The sequence below is a fragment of the Coenobita brevimanus genome, chromosome 108, assembly GCF_032717465.1.
Source record: "Coenobita brevimanus isolate Jiangsu-jjx chromosome 108, ASM3271746v2, whole genome shotgun sequence".
In the NCBI taxonomy this organism is placed as follows: domain Eukaryota; kingdom Metazoa; phylum Arthropoda; class Malacostraca; order Decapoda; family Coenobitidae; genus Coenobita; species Coenobita brevimanus.
In genome coordinates this window covers 3,918,093-3,934,394 of record NC_137061.1, presented here as the reverse complement: position 1 = coordinate 3,934,394, position 16,302 = coordinate 3,918,093, and the positions used below count along the sequence as shown (strand labels likewise).

At 42.1% G+C, this 16,302-nt stretch overlaps 1 protein-coding gene across 1 annotated transcript in view; it reads left to right on the top strand.

Annotated features, from left to right (window-relative positions):
• The first annotated feature begins 1,457 nt into the window (after positions 1 to 1,457).
• LOC145416907 (uncharacterized) overlaps positions 1,458 to 16,302 on the top strand; it is a 59,387-nt gene continuing 44,542 nt past the window's right edge. Inside the window, exons 1-4 of the mRNA XM_080285769.1 lie at positions 1,458 to 1,535; positions 6,698 to 6,890; positions 15,500 to 15,629; positions 15,954 to 16,196. Coding sequence (XP_080141895.1) covers positions 1,469 to 1,535; positions 6,698 to 6,890; positions 15,500 to 15,629; positions 15,954 to 16,196 — 633 coding nt within the window. The 5' untranslated portion in view covers positions 1,458 to 1,468. The remainder of the gene's footprint in view (positions 1,536 to 6,697; positions 6,891 to 15,499; positions 15,630 to 15,953; positions 16,197 to 16,302) is intronic.

Below are 16,302 nucleotides of genomic sequence, written 5' to 3'. Positions count from 1 at the left end.
CCATTGTGTATTTTATTTTTGGTATACATGCTAGCCTGAGAAACATACTCTACAGAAATTGGGTCATACTCCCACTGGAAAGGGAATTTGAAAAATAATATTGACATTTTGTGTATACTTCTTTTTCAGTATATTAATTATAAACTAGGATTCATTATTTTAGACTCGGAGGAAGCTTAAGTAAGATTGTGGATATCTTGATAAAGGAGAAAGTGTTGTGTGGCTGTGTTACAAAGGTAAGCTTTCAGTTTCTTTATGATTGTGGCAAATTATAGGATCCTTATGCAGAAAATTTCTGGTAGTTTTTATAGTACAATGTTGGTATGGTGTGTCCTATTGGCTTCAAATTTCATTCGTTTTAAATGGTATCTGCATAACATACCCAAACTTGACTGTGACAAAGCAGCAAAACTATAACTTACACATGGCTCTGAAAAAGGTATCAAATATGGAACAATTATGAGGCATATCATGGAAGAGGGGTGACTTCACCAGCATTTTGAGGAAAATGCATTAAAAGTCTAAGAAGTTTATATCATGAAAAACAAGCACAAACATTATGAATTATTACTCGTTTTAAAACTCAATCCTTCCTTTAATTAGTATCTGTCATCTATCTATTGCCAGACACCTTAATCCTGTGAGGAGTGGCCACAAACAAATCACCTCTATATCACCCTGTCCCCTGCCATATCACTGCCCTGCTCCCAGCTCACACCCACCCTCTTTCATATACATACTTCTCTATCCCTCCATCTCATCCTTTGCCTCCCCCTCCTTCTCCCCCTCTCCACTTCACTCACATACACTCTCCTCATCAGTCTCCCATTCTCCATCCTCTCCACATGGCCAGACCACCTCAGTGTGTTTCTCCTAACACTTTCTGTCGCATGCACATCCACGCCACAGTGCTCCTTCACTTCCTCATTTGTCAGTCTGTCTCTTAATGTGACTCCGCATGCTCCTCTCAAGTACCGGTAGCTCATTTCCACTGCTCTCACTCTTGACTTGTGTCCCTCCAGCAAGGTCCAAGCTTCACTTCCATGCTCACTTCCCTGTTTCTTATCACTGCTAATTTGTACGTAACAAAAAACTGATTAGTACCAGCCCTGTTAGTAGTAAGGTTGAAAATAATTAACGTTAAGTAGCATAACTGGAGTACAAGGTTCCCCTAGTTGCTGGTGCTTTATAGTATATTTAATTGTTTACTATACAGTAACTGTGTTTGAGAGAGAGAGAGATTGCACATGTTTATCAGTGTTATACATACTGGTACGGTAACTAAGGAACAGTAGGCTATACCTGCATGTTGGATGTTGATACAAGGCAGCCATATCTTATTTGTTTTTAAATTTCATATGCCTCTTGTTAAATATACAGCTAATCTCAGTCATTTCCTGTCCTTAGATTGTGTGATAAGCTGCTGGCTGCCAGAAGACGAAGTGTATAGTAACAAAACGACAGAATCATGGTGACAACAGAACCCAATTTACGGATCCCTGCCCTCCTCATGCCTTCTTACCTCAGATATACCAGTAACTATTACAGTATTTGTACCACCTGTGTGACATAGCTTTAAAAGTTTAATTTACCAGGTATCATATGGTACTGACTTAATTTGAATATAGTTAGGCCAAAACTTGGTATCTTATTTAACTATACAGTTGTCATTATAAAGCTGAAAACTTAGCTGCTGGTAAACAGAATCAGAGTTAGCTAATGGTAAACAGAATCAAAGTTCAAGGTGATACGTGCACTGTTACAAGGCTTATTTTACACCATAGATTTTTTTTCTTTCATTTTCCAGCAGGTATATGGAAGTACTGTACTGTAATTAACTAGTGTTAGCACTTTGTTAAGCTTCCAGCCCATTGCAGGACATCAGGTGTACTATGGCCAGTCCCAGTACAGGAGGATTCTGAAAGTGCCAGTGAGTTAAGCATCATGTTGATTGACTGATCACTTGACCCTGGATTTCCATTAATGTAGCCCAGGCAGCTTTCACATCTTGTCATATGAGAAGAACAAGTAGAAAGCATCCTGAAAAAAACTTGCATCTGTTTTCCACAAAACCACTTCGCCATTTTACAGGAACACCACAAAAAGGCTAAAAGAGCCCACTGGAAATGCCCAAACATATCCATTCACAAGTTTGAAATAAAGCAGCAGAACCATACCAAATCACAAACACTGATGTACTTTAACTATCCTGCACTGAAAACCATAGTTGTCATCGCAGAGATTTTCAAACTCACTGATGTATATATTTGGAAAAGTGCCATTATCTTCCCAGTATGGTACAGTAAACTGCCCAATAACCTACCATGAAAACCTATACCACTGCTCTATAATTTAGAAAAAAAAGTCATGGAAATGAAAAAAAAAAAGTCATTTTGAAGAATATCACTCCCCCATATTTCACTACAATACCCTGAATCTATCAGCAGTTCTACATGCGTTAAATTCAGCACATCTCATCACACACCTGAAGCTGAACAAAGACAACATAATGGGTTTATCAAAATTTCATGGAGCATACTGTTTGATAGTTCTATATTTTTGCTTTCTCTCTCTCTATTTCTGGTTGATACTTCACCATATTACTTCAGTGGGGATTAGGTTTGGGATTGGGATGGTGGTGGTGGTGGTGGTGGTGATTGTGATTGTGATGATGATAATGATGGTGGTGATGATGATGAGTTAGTAAGAAGCAACCCTACACTCCCAGGTAGAGTGGGTACCCTTGGATATTAAAGCCACAGCAGGTTAGGAACGTGTACAGCAGCACATATTCAGTACCTGTATGTGATATGTTGCATTTGATATATGAAAGGAAGAAAAAGAGTAATGAACCGAGGAGATAAGCATGGAAAGAAATAACCAGACAGTGAGAGAAGCATATGGAAATGTTGTTAACCAGTTCACTACAAAGGGGCTCTCCCAAACAAAATAAAACTACTGGTAATAATAACAAGAATAAACTACAGCAAAAAATATCACCATGTTGAAGTGGTTAGCGGGCGCTCACCATCCGCTCATTTGAGGGTTAGTGCCCCTCCCCGGAAAACAACTAACTAAAAAAACAAACAAGAAGCCTCGGACAAGGACCGACCAAACGATGACGACCCAGGACCGGACAAAGGACTTCGTAATGGGTACATGGAATGTAAGAGGAGCGAATGATGAAGTGAAAGAGAGAGATTGTCCAGGTGCTTGAGGGTACGAAAGTGGATGTATGTGGAATAACTGAAACAAAATGGGGAGGAGAAAATGTGAGAGAATGGGAGTATGGATGGGGTATATGTGCAGGAGTAGATGAGAATGAGAGGGCAAAGGAAGGAGTATGTATAGTTGTGAGTAAAAGATGGAAGAAGAGCATAAGACAGTATGGATCAGTTGGGTCAAGGATTGTGTGGGTAAAGTTGAAAGTTGGAATACAAATGTGGGCGATTGTGTGTGTGTATGCGCCAACGCAAGATCGTGCTAGATGAGTTAGAGAAGAGTTCTGGACAAATGTGGAAGTGTGCATGGAAAAGTTTGGAAGGAATGAGAGAGTGTTTTTGATCGGTGATATGAATGGTAAAGTTGGGAATGTGAAGGTGGATGGAATAGTTGGTGAGTGGGGTGTGCCTGCTGAGATAGATGAGAATGGGAGTGCATTAGTGGACATTTGTGCTGGGAGGGGGTTGGTGATAGCCAATACCCTCTTCAGGCATAAAATGATCCACAGGTATACATGGCGAATGATGAGAAGGGTGGGTGGTGAACTGAATGAAAGGAAGGCAACGATTGATTATGTGTGTGTGGATGAAAGGATGCAAAGATGTGTAATGGATGCAAGAGCTTATAGAGGTTGGGGGAGTGGACTTTCTGACCACTACTTGGTGGTGGCCAGAATTAGGATTCAAGTAAGATGGAGGAATAGAAGAAAGGAAAGATGAGAGGAAGGAGTAGTTGCAAGGAGAGTGGAAAGGTTACAAGAGGATGAGAAAAAGGCAGAGTATAAGAGAGAAGTGGAGGAACGATTGGGCAAATATGAATTGGAGCAGATGGGAGACGTGGAAGGTGTGTGTAGGATATTTACAGAAGAAATATGTGCAGCATGTGATGTGGTGTGTGGAAGGAAGAAAAGATGGAGAGGGGTGCAAGGAACAGCATGGTGGACTGAAGAGGTGAGACAGGCTGTGGCACAAAAGAAGAAAGCATACAATGAATGGATGAGAAATAGGAGCGTGGAAGAAGTTGAGAGGCGGAAGAGAGAGTTATATGTAGAAAGAAAGAAAGAGAGGTGAAAAGATTAGTAAGAGAGTAAGAAGAGAGTGGATGAGGAATTTGGAAGAAATTTGAGTGTAAAGTGGAGGGACTGTAAGAAAATGTTCTGGAAAGAGGTGAAAAGAGTAAGACAGGGTGGAAGTGAAGTTACCAGGGGAGTGAAAGATAAAAATGGTAGATTACTAGTGGAGAAGGGAGAAAAAGTGAGCAGATGGAGAGAACACTTTAAGGAATTGTTGAACGTAGAGGATGGAAGTAATGCGAGTATGAGTGGCTGGGGAATGGCTGGGAGAAGGAGGGAGGTGAGAAGACAGGAAGAAATCAGTAGGATAGAAGTTGTGGAAACAATGAAGAAAGTTAAATCAGGGAAAGCCCCAGGAATTGATGGAGTGTGTGGTGAAATGCTGAAGCATGGGGGAGAGATAGTAGTAGAATGGATGTGGAAGATGTGCAGATTGGCCTGGGAGGAAGGTAGAGTCCCGGAGGATTGGAAGTCAGGTATAATTATTCCCTTGTACAAAGGAAAAGGTGAAAAAGAAATGTGTGGTAATCATAGGGGCATTTGTCTTCTTAGTATAATAGGAAAAGTGTATGGTAGGATACTTATTGACAGAGTTAGAGAAAGAACGGAGAAATTAGTTGGAGAAGAACAGGGAGGCTTTAGGAAGGGAAGAGGTTATGTAGATCAGATATTCATTCTTAGATCTTTAGTGGAAAAGTTTCTAGAGAAGGGAAAGAAGTTGTATGCAGCTTTCATGGATTTGGAGAAAGCATATGACAGGGTGGATAGACAAGGATTGTGGAAAGTGTTAAGAATATATGGAGTAGATGGGAAGTTGTTGAATGCTGTGAAGAGTATGTACGATGGTGCTAATGCTGCAGTGCGTGTGGATGGTGAACGAAGTGAATTTTTCTCTTTGAAAGTTGGGTTGAAACAGGGACGTGTCATGTCTCCATGGTTATTTAATCTGTACATGGATGGGGTAATAAAAGAGGTACAAGGTAGGGTAGTGGATGTTGGAGTGGCCCTGGTGAGAGAGGATAGTGTTTGGAAACTCCCTGTACTGTTGTTTGCAGATGATACTGTGTTGTTGCGTGAAGACGAAGGGGAAAAGCAAGGCTTGGTGGATGAGTTTGGGAGTGTGTGTAAGAAACGGAATCTAAAGGTGAATGTAGGGAAGAGTAAAGTGATGGTCTTTGAGAGAGATGAAGTCAGTGAATGTACAGTGAGGTTGGATGGTGAGGAATCGGAAAATGTGAGTACGTTTAAGTACTTGGGTAGTGTGATGAGTAAGGATGGAGGTTTGGAGGGTGAAGTGCTTGAAAGGGTACAGCAGGGAAGAAAGGTTGCTGGTTCTTTGAAAGCAGTGATAAGAAACAGGGAAGTGAGCATGGAAGTGAAAAAGTTACTACTTGACTGTACAGTATTGTGATATCAACTCTAACGTATGGAAGTGAAGCTTGGGCTTTGTAGGAAGGACACAATTCAAGAGTGAGAGCAGTGGAAATGAGTTATTTAAGAGGAGCCTGTGGAGTCACGTGGAGAGACAGGCTGACGAATGGGGATATAAAGGAGCGTTGTGGTGTGGATGTGAATGTGATAGGAAGCATTATGAGGAACACACTGAGGTGGTTTGGCCATGTGGAGAGGATGGAGGGTGAAAGACTGACAAAGAGAGTGTATGTGAGTGAGGTGGAGGGGGGAAGAGGGAGGGGGAGGCCAAGGATGAGATGGAGGGATGGGGTGGAGAGGTATATGAGAGAGGGGGGTGTGAGTTGGGAGCAGGGCAGTGAAATGGCGGGGGACAGGGCGACTTGGAGGCGATTTGTTTGTGGCCACCCCAAACGGGATTGAGGCGTCTGGCAATAGATAGATAGATAGAAAAAATATCACCATATTGAAGTGGTTAGCGGGCACTCACCATCCACTCACTCGATGTAGTGCTGCTGTCAGGTGTCTGCCCTTTCCTTTCCTCCATCATCCTTTCCTTCCATTCTCTTCTGTCTTTCTTTCCTTCATTCTTTCATGTCTTTCTGCCTATGGGTGACTTTACATTCCCCCTTCTGTCTTTCTTTCATTCTTTCCTCTTCCTTCTGCCTGTGTGTGACTGTACACTGAGTGACAAGCCAAATGGTTTCCTGTACACCAGGAAACGATTTACTACAGTGGGTGGTTACCATATAACAAAATATTGGCGCCTGGTGGTTTAGTGGGTAAATATTGTGCTCCAATTGGATTGAGCTGGTGAAGGTTTATATCCAAGGGGTGGTTGGGGTTGACTGCTCATGTAATGCTACTCAGGGACGAGTGAGGCTGGTCACTCTTATCTTGAATGTCGGGACTCCTACGCTCCTCATGGGGCAATATAGGATTGGATGATGGATGAAGTGGTTAGCCTCCTTCATCTCCCCTTTCCCAATACAGGCACAGAGGAGGGCAAGACAGCAGAGAAAAGAGTGCGTGTATTTTGTGGGATCTGCAAGGAAACCCGCTACTACTCCATCCATCGAGGAGTGACTAAGGTGGCTGGGGTGATGGTGGCATGTGAGGCTTGCAGGCATTACTACCAGAAATTCAAACGACAGCCATGTATTCTACGCTGCAAAGGCGATGGCAGGTTGGTTATTCTTAGTTGTACTGTATCTTGAAACCATTGGACCCTAACCAGATTGACTAGAATGGTAATAACAGTATTGTACAGTATAGCTCTACTTGCTTATCAGGTATAAAAGCATAGTAATGCACCTAATCAGTCATTGTGTGTGGTAGCTAGTTCCTTTGGGAAGAAAAATATGAAGGTTTGAAGGTGATGAACTGAGTTCAGAACTGATTATTGAACAAGCCTCTCTAGTGTTGTGGGAAAGGTATACTGTATGGAGAAATGTGTTAGACTTTCTGGTGAATAATAAACAGGTGGCCTTCTGGGATGGTGGGGGATGTTTGAATTAGTTTGTTGCAGGAAGGCAGATGATGGAGAAAGCATGTGAAAAGGACTAGCTACATGATATTAATGGCTTTTTTGAATCTGGAAAATGCCCATAACAAAGTTAACAGGGTTATAGAAAGTGTTACCATACATAATTATATGGAGCAGGTTTGACCATCAGTGTGAACAGTTGTTCCATTGTAGGTAGAGACTAGGGTCCAAGTGTCAGTGGCACCTGTCAGTGTGGTTGTATACTCAGAAACATTGGGAAAGTATATCTTAGATTTTATGGTAGGTGGAGGTTCCCACCATCCACTCACTTGATGTAGTGCCACATATGAGTGATAAGCCAGATGGTTTGCTGTACGGTAACCCAAGAAACAATTTATTATTATGGTAGATGATAATCATATAACTAAATAATGAATGATGGTTTAATGCATTAAGGTGCTTCAACCAAACTGAGTCTATAACAGTTTATATCCAAGGGACGGTTGTTGTGTATTGCTCATATAATTTCATGCACGGGTGTGTGAGGTTGATCTCAGTCACCTTAAATGTAGGGACTGAGTAGCTTTGCCCTGGGCTCCTACACTCTTTTTGGGGCAAAAAAGGATGGGATGATGGTTGGATATATATATATATATATATATATATATATATATATATATATATATATACTGTATATATAAAGTGTGGAAGGAAAACTGGTAACTGAGGTATAGAATTTTTGTGGTAGTAGCAAAGCACAGTACATGTAATAAAAGTAGATAGATCATTAAGCAGGTTATTCAGGATCATTTAAGAGTGAGAAAAGGATGTGTGATGTTCATTGTATGTATGAGGTCATGAGAGAAGTCAAAACTAAGAATTACGTAGATGGGAGTGAAGCTGGTGATGGGTGGAATATTTCATTTCTGATGTATGCAGATGGTGCTGCATTGTGTGGTGATAGTAAATGATCTTGGTAGAATGATTTGAGAGTATTGTGAATGTCTTTGAATGGCAAAGGTAAACCTGATAAATATGAGAATAGAGTGATGACTGTTTGGTGACTTGAAGTGTGGTCTGTTGGAGACGGGAATTAGTTATGGAGTTGAACTACCATAATGCAGTGATATAAAAAGGTGGGGGAATGTGTGAAGGAAGTGGAAGTTTAGTGACTCAGGCAGTTAATGTGACTTTGCTATGAAGGTCATGATATGGCTGTGGAAGCAATCATTCAGAGAAAGTCAGATACCAGTACTGCTGAAGGGTCTTCAGTCTGCATCACCAAAGTGCCAAATATTGCTTCTTGGGAGGTCCAAGGGCCTCTCCTGAGTGGTTGAACATTTTACTGAAATAGGATTCTGATTGGAGGAGCCCAGTGAAGAAAAAAGATTGACTGTTGGCAGAAAGAGGTTACAAAATAGATTAAGAATACTTTAATACTCTCCAAAGCAGTGAGGGATGTACAAGCTACTGTGTCCTTTACTGATAGAAAAAAATTTGGCTTGTCCACCCAGTTAATTTATCCACCTAGCCTATACAAATCTATCAGGTCTCCCACACGTGTGGTCAATTGCTATGCCAGGTCAGGTAGGCTGGGGTTATGCAGTAGCAATCAGCACATGGCACTAAGCCAACTTCTTTCTCTGAGCAACCATCACTTCTGTCTGCATTGATTTCAAAACATGCAACTCACAGTCACAGATCTCTGAATCACACTCCAAGGATTTCCATATTATAAGGAACCAGCACATCATCATCTTGTTCTTCTTTCCAAGGAAATAAACTCGTTTCATCGTTTCATTTTTAAAGGCTCCAACATGCTTGCATGCGTCGGCCTTGGTCACCTAATGGCGGCTTTCCATGCTGCACAATCCATTGCAGCCTCCCTGTTCAGTCCCTTAACCCTGAGGTCACACTTAATGACCTCGTCCCATGTCTTTCTTGGTCTACCCCTCATAACCCCACCCCCAATATTAACACTTCTCACCCATTTATCATCCCCCATCCTCTCCACATGTCCAAACCATCTCAATCTAGCTCTCCTCATTACAACACCAATACACTCCAGTCCCATCCTACCTCTCAACTTTTCCATCATAAACCCAGCCCCCCCCCGGACCTTGCACGCAGGGATGCACTACCATCCATCCATCCATGGATGGTAGTGCATCCCTGCGTGCAAGGTCCGAGGGGGCTGGGTTTACGATGGAAGAGTTGAGAGGTAGGATGGGACTGCATTTCTGTACATCTGAGCTGGCGAATATCCTCCTCCTTTACTGCCCAGGTCTCACTACCATACAGCATTACACTCCTAACACATGCTGCATACAAAGACCCCTTAGCATGTAGGGAGAGCCCTCTCAGTGTCAGAAGAGGCAAGAGCTCCCTGAACTTCTTCCAACCACTTCTCATCCTGGCCACAGAGCTAGCTCCAGCCCCACCTCCAGCACCCAGCATGTCTCCCAAATAACAAAACTCTTCCACACACTCAAGAGATTCATCAGCAAGTTCAATCCTTTCATGTCTGACAATCTCCACCTGCTCTCCCCGACATGCCATACACATAAAATCAGCATTATCTCACACTCTACCTCTGATACCACTACATCTCTTGTGCACCCATTCATCTTAAACACCACACAAGATAGAATTACTTCCCACGCGCTTGTGACAAACTGCACATGGCCACTCTCCCTCGTCTTTGACAGTACCGCCACTTCCTAAACCTTTCCTCCACCTCCCTTTCGTTCTCTGTAATCAACACCAAATCATCAGCATACAACATCTCCCACGGGAGTCTGTTTCTAAAGTCACGTGAGAGGGCTTCATGTAAACAACATGGGACTCAAAACTGACCCCTGATGCACACCAACATTCACGGAAAACTCATCATTCAAATCTCCATTCACTCTTACCTGGGTGCGAGCACCAACGTACATAGCCATAACCACCCTAACCAGCCACTCCTCCAAGCCAAGCTTTCTCATTGCCCACTTCACCACCTCTCTAGGGACTCTGTCAAAGGCCTTTTCCAGATCAACAAAAACAAAATACAGATCCCGTCTCCTACCAATATATTTTTCCTGAAGCTGTCGAACAATGAATATGGCATCAGTGGTCCCCCTACCTGGCATAAACCCAAACTGCATCTCATCAATATTCACTCTTTCTCTAATCATACCTTCTAAAACTCTCTCCATTACCTTCATTATCTGATCTAAAAGCTTTATATCTCTATAATTTCCTTTTTCCGTGGCATCACCCTTCCCTTAATACACATTTACAATTACACTCTTCAGCCAGTCATCTGGGACAACACACTCATAAATAATCATGCTCACAAAAGTTTGATAGATAGCTTATAACCCTGTGATGACACAAGAGTTCTTAACTGTTTTATGTTTGCAACAGCCAGATTTATTGTTCAGTGTAAGAACACCTTTTCATTATTTAAAGTGTAAAACAGCCTCCTCTTATTATATGTTGCCAGCAGAAGTTTTATGTACGTATGTTTTAGTTTGGCCAGATGATGGTGTTCAACTGAGTATGGCCTCTTGTCATCTGGGGAGTAAAACACAAAATCAGCCATACAAAATTTTGAAAATTAACATCAGATGTAAGAGAAAAAACATATGCAGTTTATACATACAGGTATAAGAAAATACACCAACACCATACATTGAAAACTATAAAGCACTCAGAGAGTGCATGCCTCTGGCAGTTCCAATAAAATTTGTAATTCCTCTTCCCTACCAGATGAATGGTTTTACAGTCTCGCACAGTAGGTAATTACATAATTCCGAGTCTTAGCCTGGTGTGTTACACCGTCGCAAACGAGTGCATACCTCTCCCAGCACCATTAAAATTTTTTATGTATTCATGCATCTGGATCTGGATCCACGTCAAATTCTAATAATCTCTTCATTGACCCACTGCTCACTAGATTTCATTGAGCTCTGACGACAGCTTTCTGAGATATTGTGTACACAAACAGACAAATAGACATCGGTGAATACAGAACCCCCATCCAACTTCATTGTTGGAGGAAAAACCACAGGCTCATGGCATATCACCTTTAATCCTATATTTTCTTTATTGATTAAAATTGTAGTGCCATATGCTTGTGAAAGAGGAGTTACTGCAGTTTACTGATAACACAATACAGTATTTGAATGCCTTACAGATAAAGGTAGTTGAGAGATGAGTCATGGTTCAGTAAAAGAAAAGGATCTGCTTTGCAGTCTGGCATTAGCTATCCTGGAGGAGTGTGAAGCCCATTTTTGTGTGTGTGAATCATATGCCAATAAGGAACCAGCCATTTTGAAATTTGCATGATGAGAAAGTGCATATAGAAGGAGAAGTCTGTAGCACCAGTCGAGCAGGACAGTACTCCCAAGGTGGATGGCAAGCTGATGACAGAGAGAGGTGGAGCTTCCGTTTCATCAGTCCTCGGGACTAGCTTCTGACCATCCCTTTTTGCTGAACTTTTTCAGTGTTTCAGTAACAAAAGAGAGTAGGCCAGCATGTGCTCGTACTAGTTCCTCTATCTGTCAACACCAAACTACATACACATTACACACTAGGCCTACACTTCCTATTCATAATTCAGCAAAAATGGCGTCCCATCACGAAGCCTCGGAGTCCCTGGTGGGGGGGGGGGACTGTCAAAGCCTCCACCATCCACCCCTCTCCTGGTGACAACCAAGTGAAATGCCTAGAATCGCTATCGCTGTCTGACGCACTTCTTCCTCACTTCTGCAACATTCATGGCCTTTCCCCTAACTTTCTCTCTGTTGAACACCACCTTTCCTCCTCTAAACTTCGCCTTCTCTTCCACACTGAGACTCGGCTATCTGAGGTGCCTGATAGCAAACCTTTCTCTGTATCCTTCTCTATACTCATTTCAGAAGACAAAGGTTACTGTTGTGTATATGTATGCAACAACATACCTTGGTCTTGTGTTCTTGAACTTGAATCTTCTGAGTTCTCAACTCTTTGGCTTCAGCTATCCTGTCATTCTCTGACTAAATATATCTGTGCTGTTTAGTTATCACCTAATTCAACTGATTATGAAAAATTGTTTGACTCTCTTTACTTCTACAATGGAACACATCAGTTTCTCCTTTCACAGAAATCTCCATTCTAGGTGATTTCAATGTTCACCACCACCTTTGGACCTCCTCTTCTTTTACTGCTCCACCTGGTGACAAGCTTACATCTTTTCTGTCCTTAACAACCTAGAGCAGCTTGTACAGCACCCTGCCCATATCCCTGACTGCCTTGGAGAGAGTTCTAACATACTTGACCTCATCCTTACAACTGATCCATTTGCTTACCCTGTTAAGCATCTCTCCGTTGAGCTCCTCCAATCACAACCTTATCACCTTAACCTGTCCTATCGGTTCAGTAAGGCCTGAGGACCCTCTCAAGAAGTTGTGACTGAGGCACTTTGGAGCTGCTGATTGGTTGGCCCGCAGGCAGTGCTTCTTTGATTTTCCCTGGAATGGTTATTGCATCCATGTCCGTGAGCCATCTGAGTGTGCTTTACTTATTACAGAGGTTATTCTCTCAGGCATGGTAGCATTCATTTCTATCTCATATCCTGTGAGTAATGCAAAGAAACCTTGGTTTAATCACGCTTGTTCTAATGCTGTCCACAACAAGGAGAAGACCTGCAAAAGGTACCGGAGCCAACCCACCCCTGAATCTCCTCTCTTTTATGTTTCTGCCCTGAATCGTGCTAAGTCTGTTCTTCGCTCTGTTAAATATAGCTTCATTTGTTCTAAATGCTTTGAACTCTTCAGCTCAAATTCTTCCTGCTTCTTCTGGCACCTTGCCAAAAACCTGTCTATCAACATTGTATTATCATTCTTCCCTCCTGTTTTCCACTCTGATGGCTCTGTAGCAGTTTCTACTGAAAAAGCAGAATTCTTTGCTTGAACTTTCTCCTCCAATTCCACCTTAGACGATTTCAGTGCTATTCCTCCATCACTTCCCCCCACTGGCTTCCTCATGACTGACATTAAAATTTCTTCAGTTGATATATTTTTTTTTGCCATCACTGGCCTCTAATACTATCAAGGCATACGGGCTTGATGAGGTCCCACCTGTTGTCCTCAAGAACTACATCTCTGCTTACACCCTGCCTAGGTAAACTCTTTCACCTTTGTCTCAACCTGTACCTTTCCTTCTTGCCAGAAGTTTGCTGTCATTCAGTCCCAAAGAAGGGTAACCATTCCCATCCCTCTGACTATCGCCCAGTAGCTTTAACATACCGTATTTTGAAATTTTTTGACTCTCTTCTTAACAGAAAAATTTTACAGCATCTTTCCTATCACAACCATCTTTCCGATCGTCAGTATTTGTTCCACCAGGGACGCACCACTAGTGATCTTCTCACCTTCCTTTCAGACTCCTGGTCATCCTCCTTTCGGGACTTTGGTGAAAGCATTGCCATTGCACTTGACCTCTCAAAGGCTTTTGATCAGGTCTGGCATAAATCCTTAATTTCCAAACTGTTCTCTTTCAGTTTCTATCCTTCTGTCTTTACCATCATCACCAGCTCCTCTTTCAGTTTCTATCCTTCTGTCTTTGCCATCATCACCATCTTCCTTTCTGGTTGTTCTGTAGCTGCTGCTGTAGATGGCTACTGTTCTTCTCCTAGAGCTATCAGTAGTGGTGTTCCTCAAGGCTCTGTCATATCACCAACTATCTTCATTCTATTCATCAATGACCTTCTGAGCTGTACATCTAGCCCTGTCTACTCATATGTGGATGACTCCACCCTTCATCTTTCTATTTGCATCCTGTAGCATCCATCTCAGCAGTTACTTCAACAAATAAGGGATGAGGCTATAGCACACATAATGTCTGACATGGTTCATATCTCTGATTGGGGTAAAAGTAATCTTGTTGTTTTTAATGCATCAAGAACTCAGTTCTTACATCTTTTAACCCGGCAAAATCTTCTGCAGGAGTATCCTCTAATTTTTAACAATATTCATCTCAATTTTGCATATTCTTTAAACATACTTGGGATTTCATTCTCTCAGGATTTATTTGATCATATTATACTCTCTTGTAAAATCTGCTTCCTGGAGAGTAGGTGTACTAAGCCAACTCGATGCCTTCTTTACCCCTGCACAGTTGTTGACTTTATAGCTACATGGGTTTTATTCGCCCCTGTGTAGAGTACAACTCTCATGTGTGGGGAGGCTTCCCACATGCAGCACTTCTCAACAAGGTGGAGTCAGAGGTTTTTCGTCTCATTAACTCTCCTTCTCTTACTGGCTTCCTTCAACCTCTGTTTTTCGCCGCACCGTTTCATCTTTATCTATTTTCTGTCACCACTTCAGTAGTCACTGCTCCTCTGAACTGTCTGCTTGCATCCCTCCACCATTATGGAGGATGTGTAGCACCCGTCTAGCAGCAAAGTCTCATCCCTTTTCTGTCCTACTCTCTAATGCAAGAGTTAACCGTTACCCTCAGTCCTGACAGTCCATCAAATATGCAACAGGTCAGCTCTGAAACTGTCTCCCTTTGTCTGTATTTCCTACTTCCTATGATCTCCAGTCTTTGGAACATAGTGAGTCCAGGCATCTCAATATGAACAGATCTTGAATTTGGCTGTCTCTCTCTCTCTCTCTCTCTCTCTTTTTTTTTTTTTTTTTTTTTTTTTTTTTTTTTTTAATATAAAGGAACGAGTGACGTGGAGGGACAGGTTGACGAATGAAGAAGTGAAGGAACATTGTGGGGTAGATGTGGATGTGGTTGAGAAAATAAGGAAAAATACACTGAGGTGGTTTGGACGTGTGGAGAGAATGGAGAATGAAAGACTGACTAAGAGGGTGTATGTAGGTGAGGTGGAGGGAGGGAGAGGGAGGGGTAGACCGAGGATGAGGTGGAGGGATGGAGTTGAGAGATATATGAGGGAGAGGGGGGTGAGCTGGGGGAAGGGTAATCAAGTGGTGGGTGACAGAGTGACTTGGAGGCGTTTTGTCTGCGGCCACCCTTTGCGGGATTAGGGTGTCGGGCTATAGATAGATAGATAGGAACGATTTTATGGGCTCCTGGCCCATGGTTACTTCTTTCATGCATTAAAAAAAAAAAAAAAAAAAAAAAATGTGACCCATTTCACTGGGTACACAGCTGATAGTTTAACAGTTAAGTTCACCTTCTTTACTTGTGGGTCATATCTCCATTGGTGGGGAATAAGGTATAGGATGATAGTGGTGATAGACTGTGCCTGCCAAGCCCTCATAGGCATGGAAATACTGTACAGTTATTTTTATATCTGTTCTTTCTCACAGCTGCTATGTGCTGGGTGACAACTCCAAGAGCCGGTGCAAGGCCTGCTGGATTGCACATCTCTTGCGCAGATGTCCCTTCAGTGATGACATTTACCAGCACCTTTTGGGTCACCTTCCACCAAAAATCAAAGTTAGCAATGCCCTTCATGGACAGTTGTACATCATATACGATTCATAATATTTCATTGTTTTTAATCAGATTTATCTGATTTAAAATAGCTTTCACCACAGTCCTCATACGAGTCACATGGTTTAAAATAAAAAACATTTACTGTTACGCATTGATGGCATCAGCTTTTATCATACTCAAATTTTATATTTTTCTGAGAGGCTGCATGCTTTATGCAGTGGTACAAAAGTATGGGGGACAATTTTAGTGTAAAGTTGCATGGTTATGCCCTGATCAGATAACGATGATGATGATGATGATGATGTATGGTTGATACTTCCTCAGGGAAAAATGTCTTCATCACCACCAAAGGCAGAAGATATTCCAGAGGAGGAGCTTGGGGCCCTTGGGTTGGAAGTGTTGCATGAAAAGAAATGGGTTGATGTCAAAGAGGTAATTCCTGAGGAGCCAGAAGAGGAAGAACAACCAGTGAAGCAGGAAGAAGAAGAAGAGCAACAAGAGGAAATCAGCAGTCAAGAACAAGAGAATACAACACCAGAAACTGAAAGTTACTTGGAGCCTCCTGAGGTTGGTTCTTTTATTGCCATTATACAGTATTGTGTTGACATTATCATCATCATCATCATCATCATCATCAGTATTCCAACTTCGTGTCTTATCAAGAGATGGGATG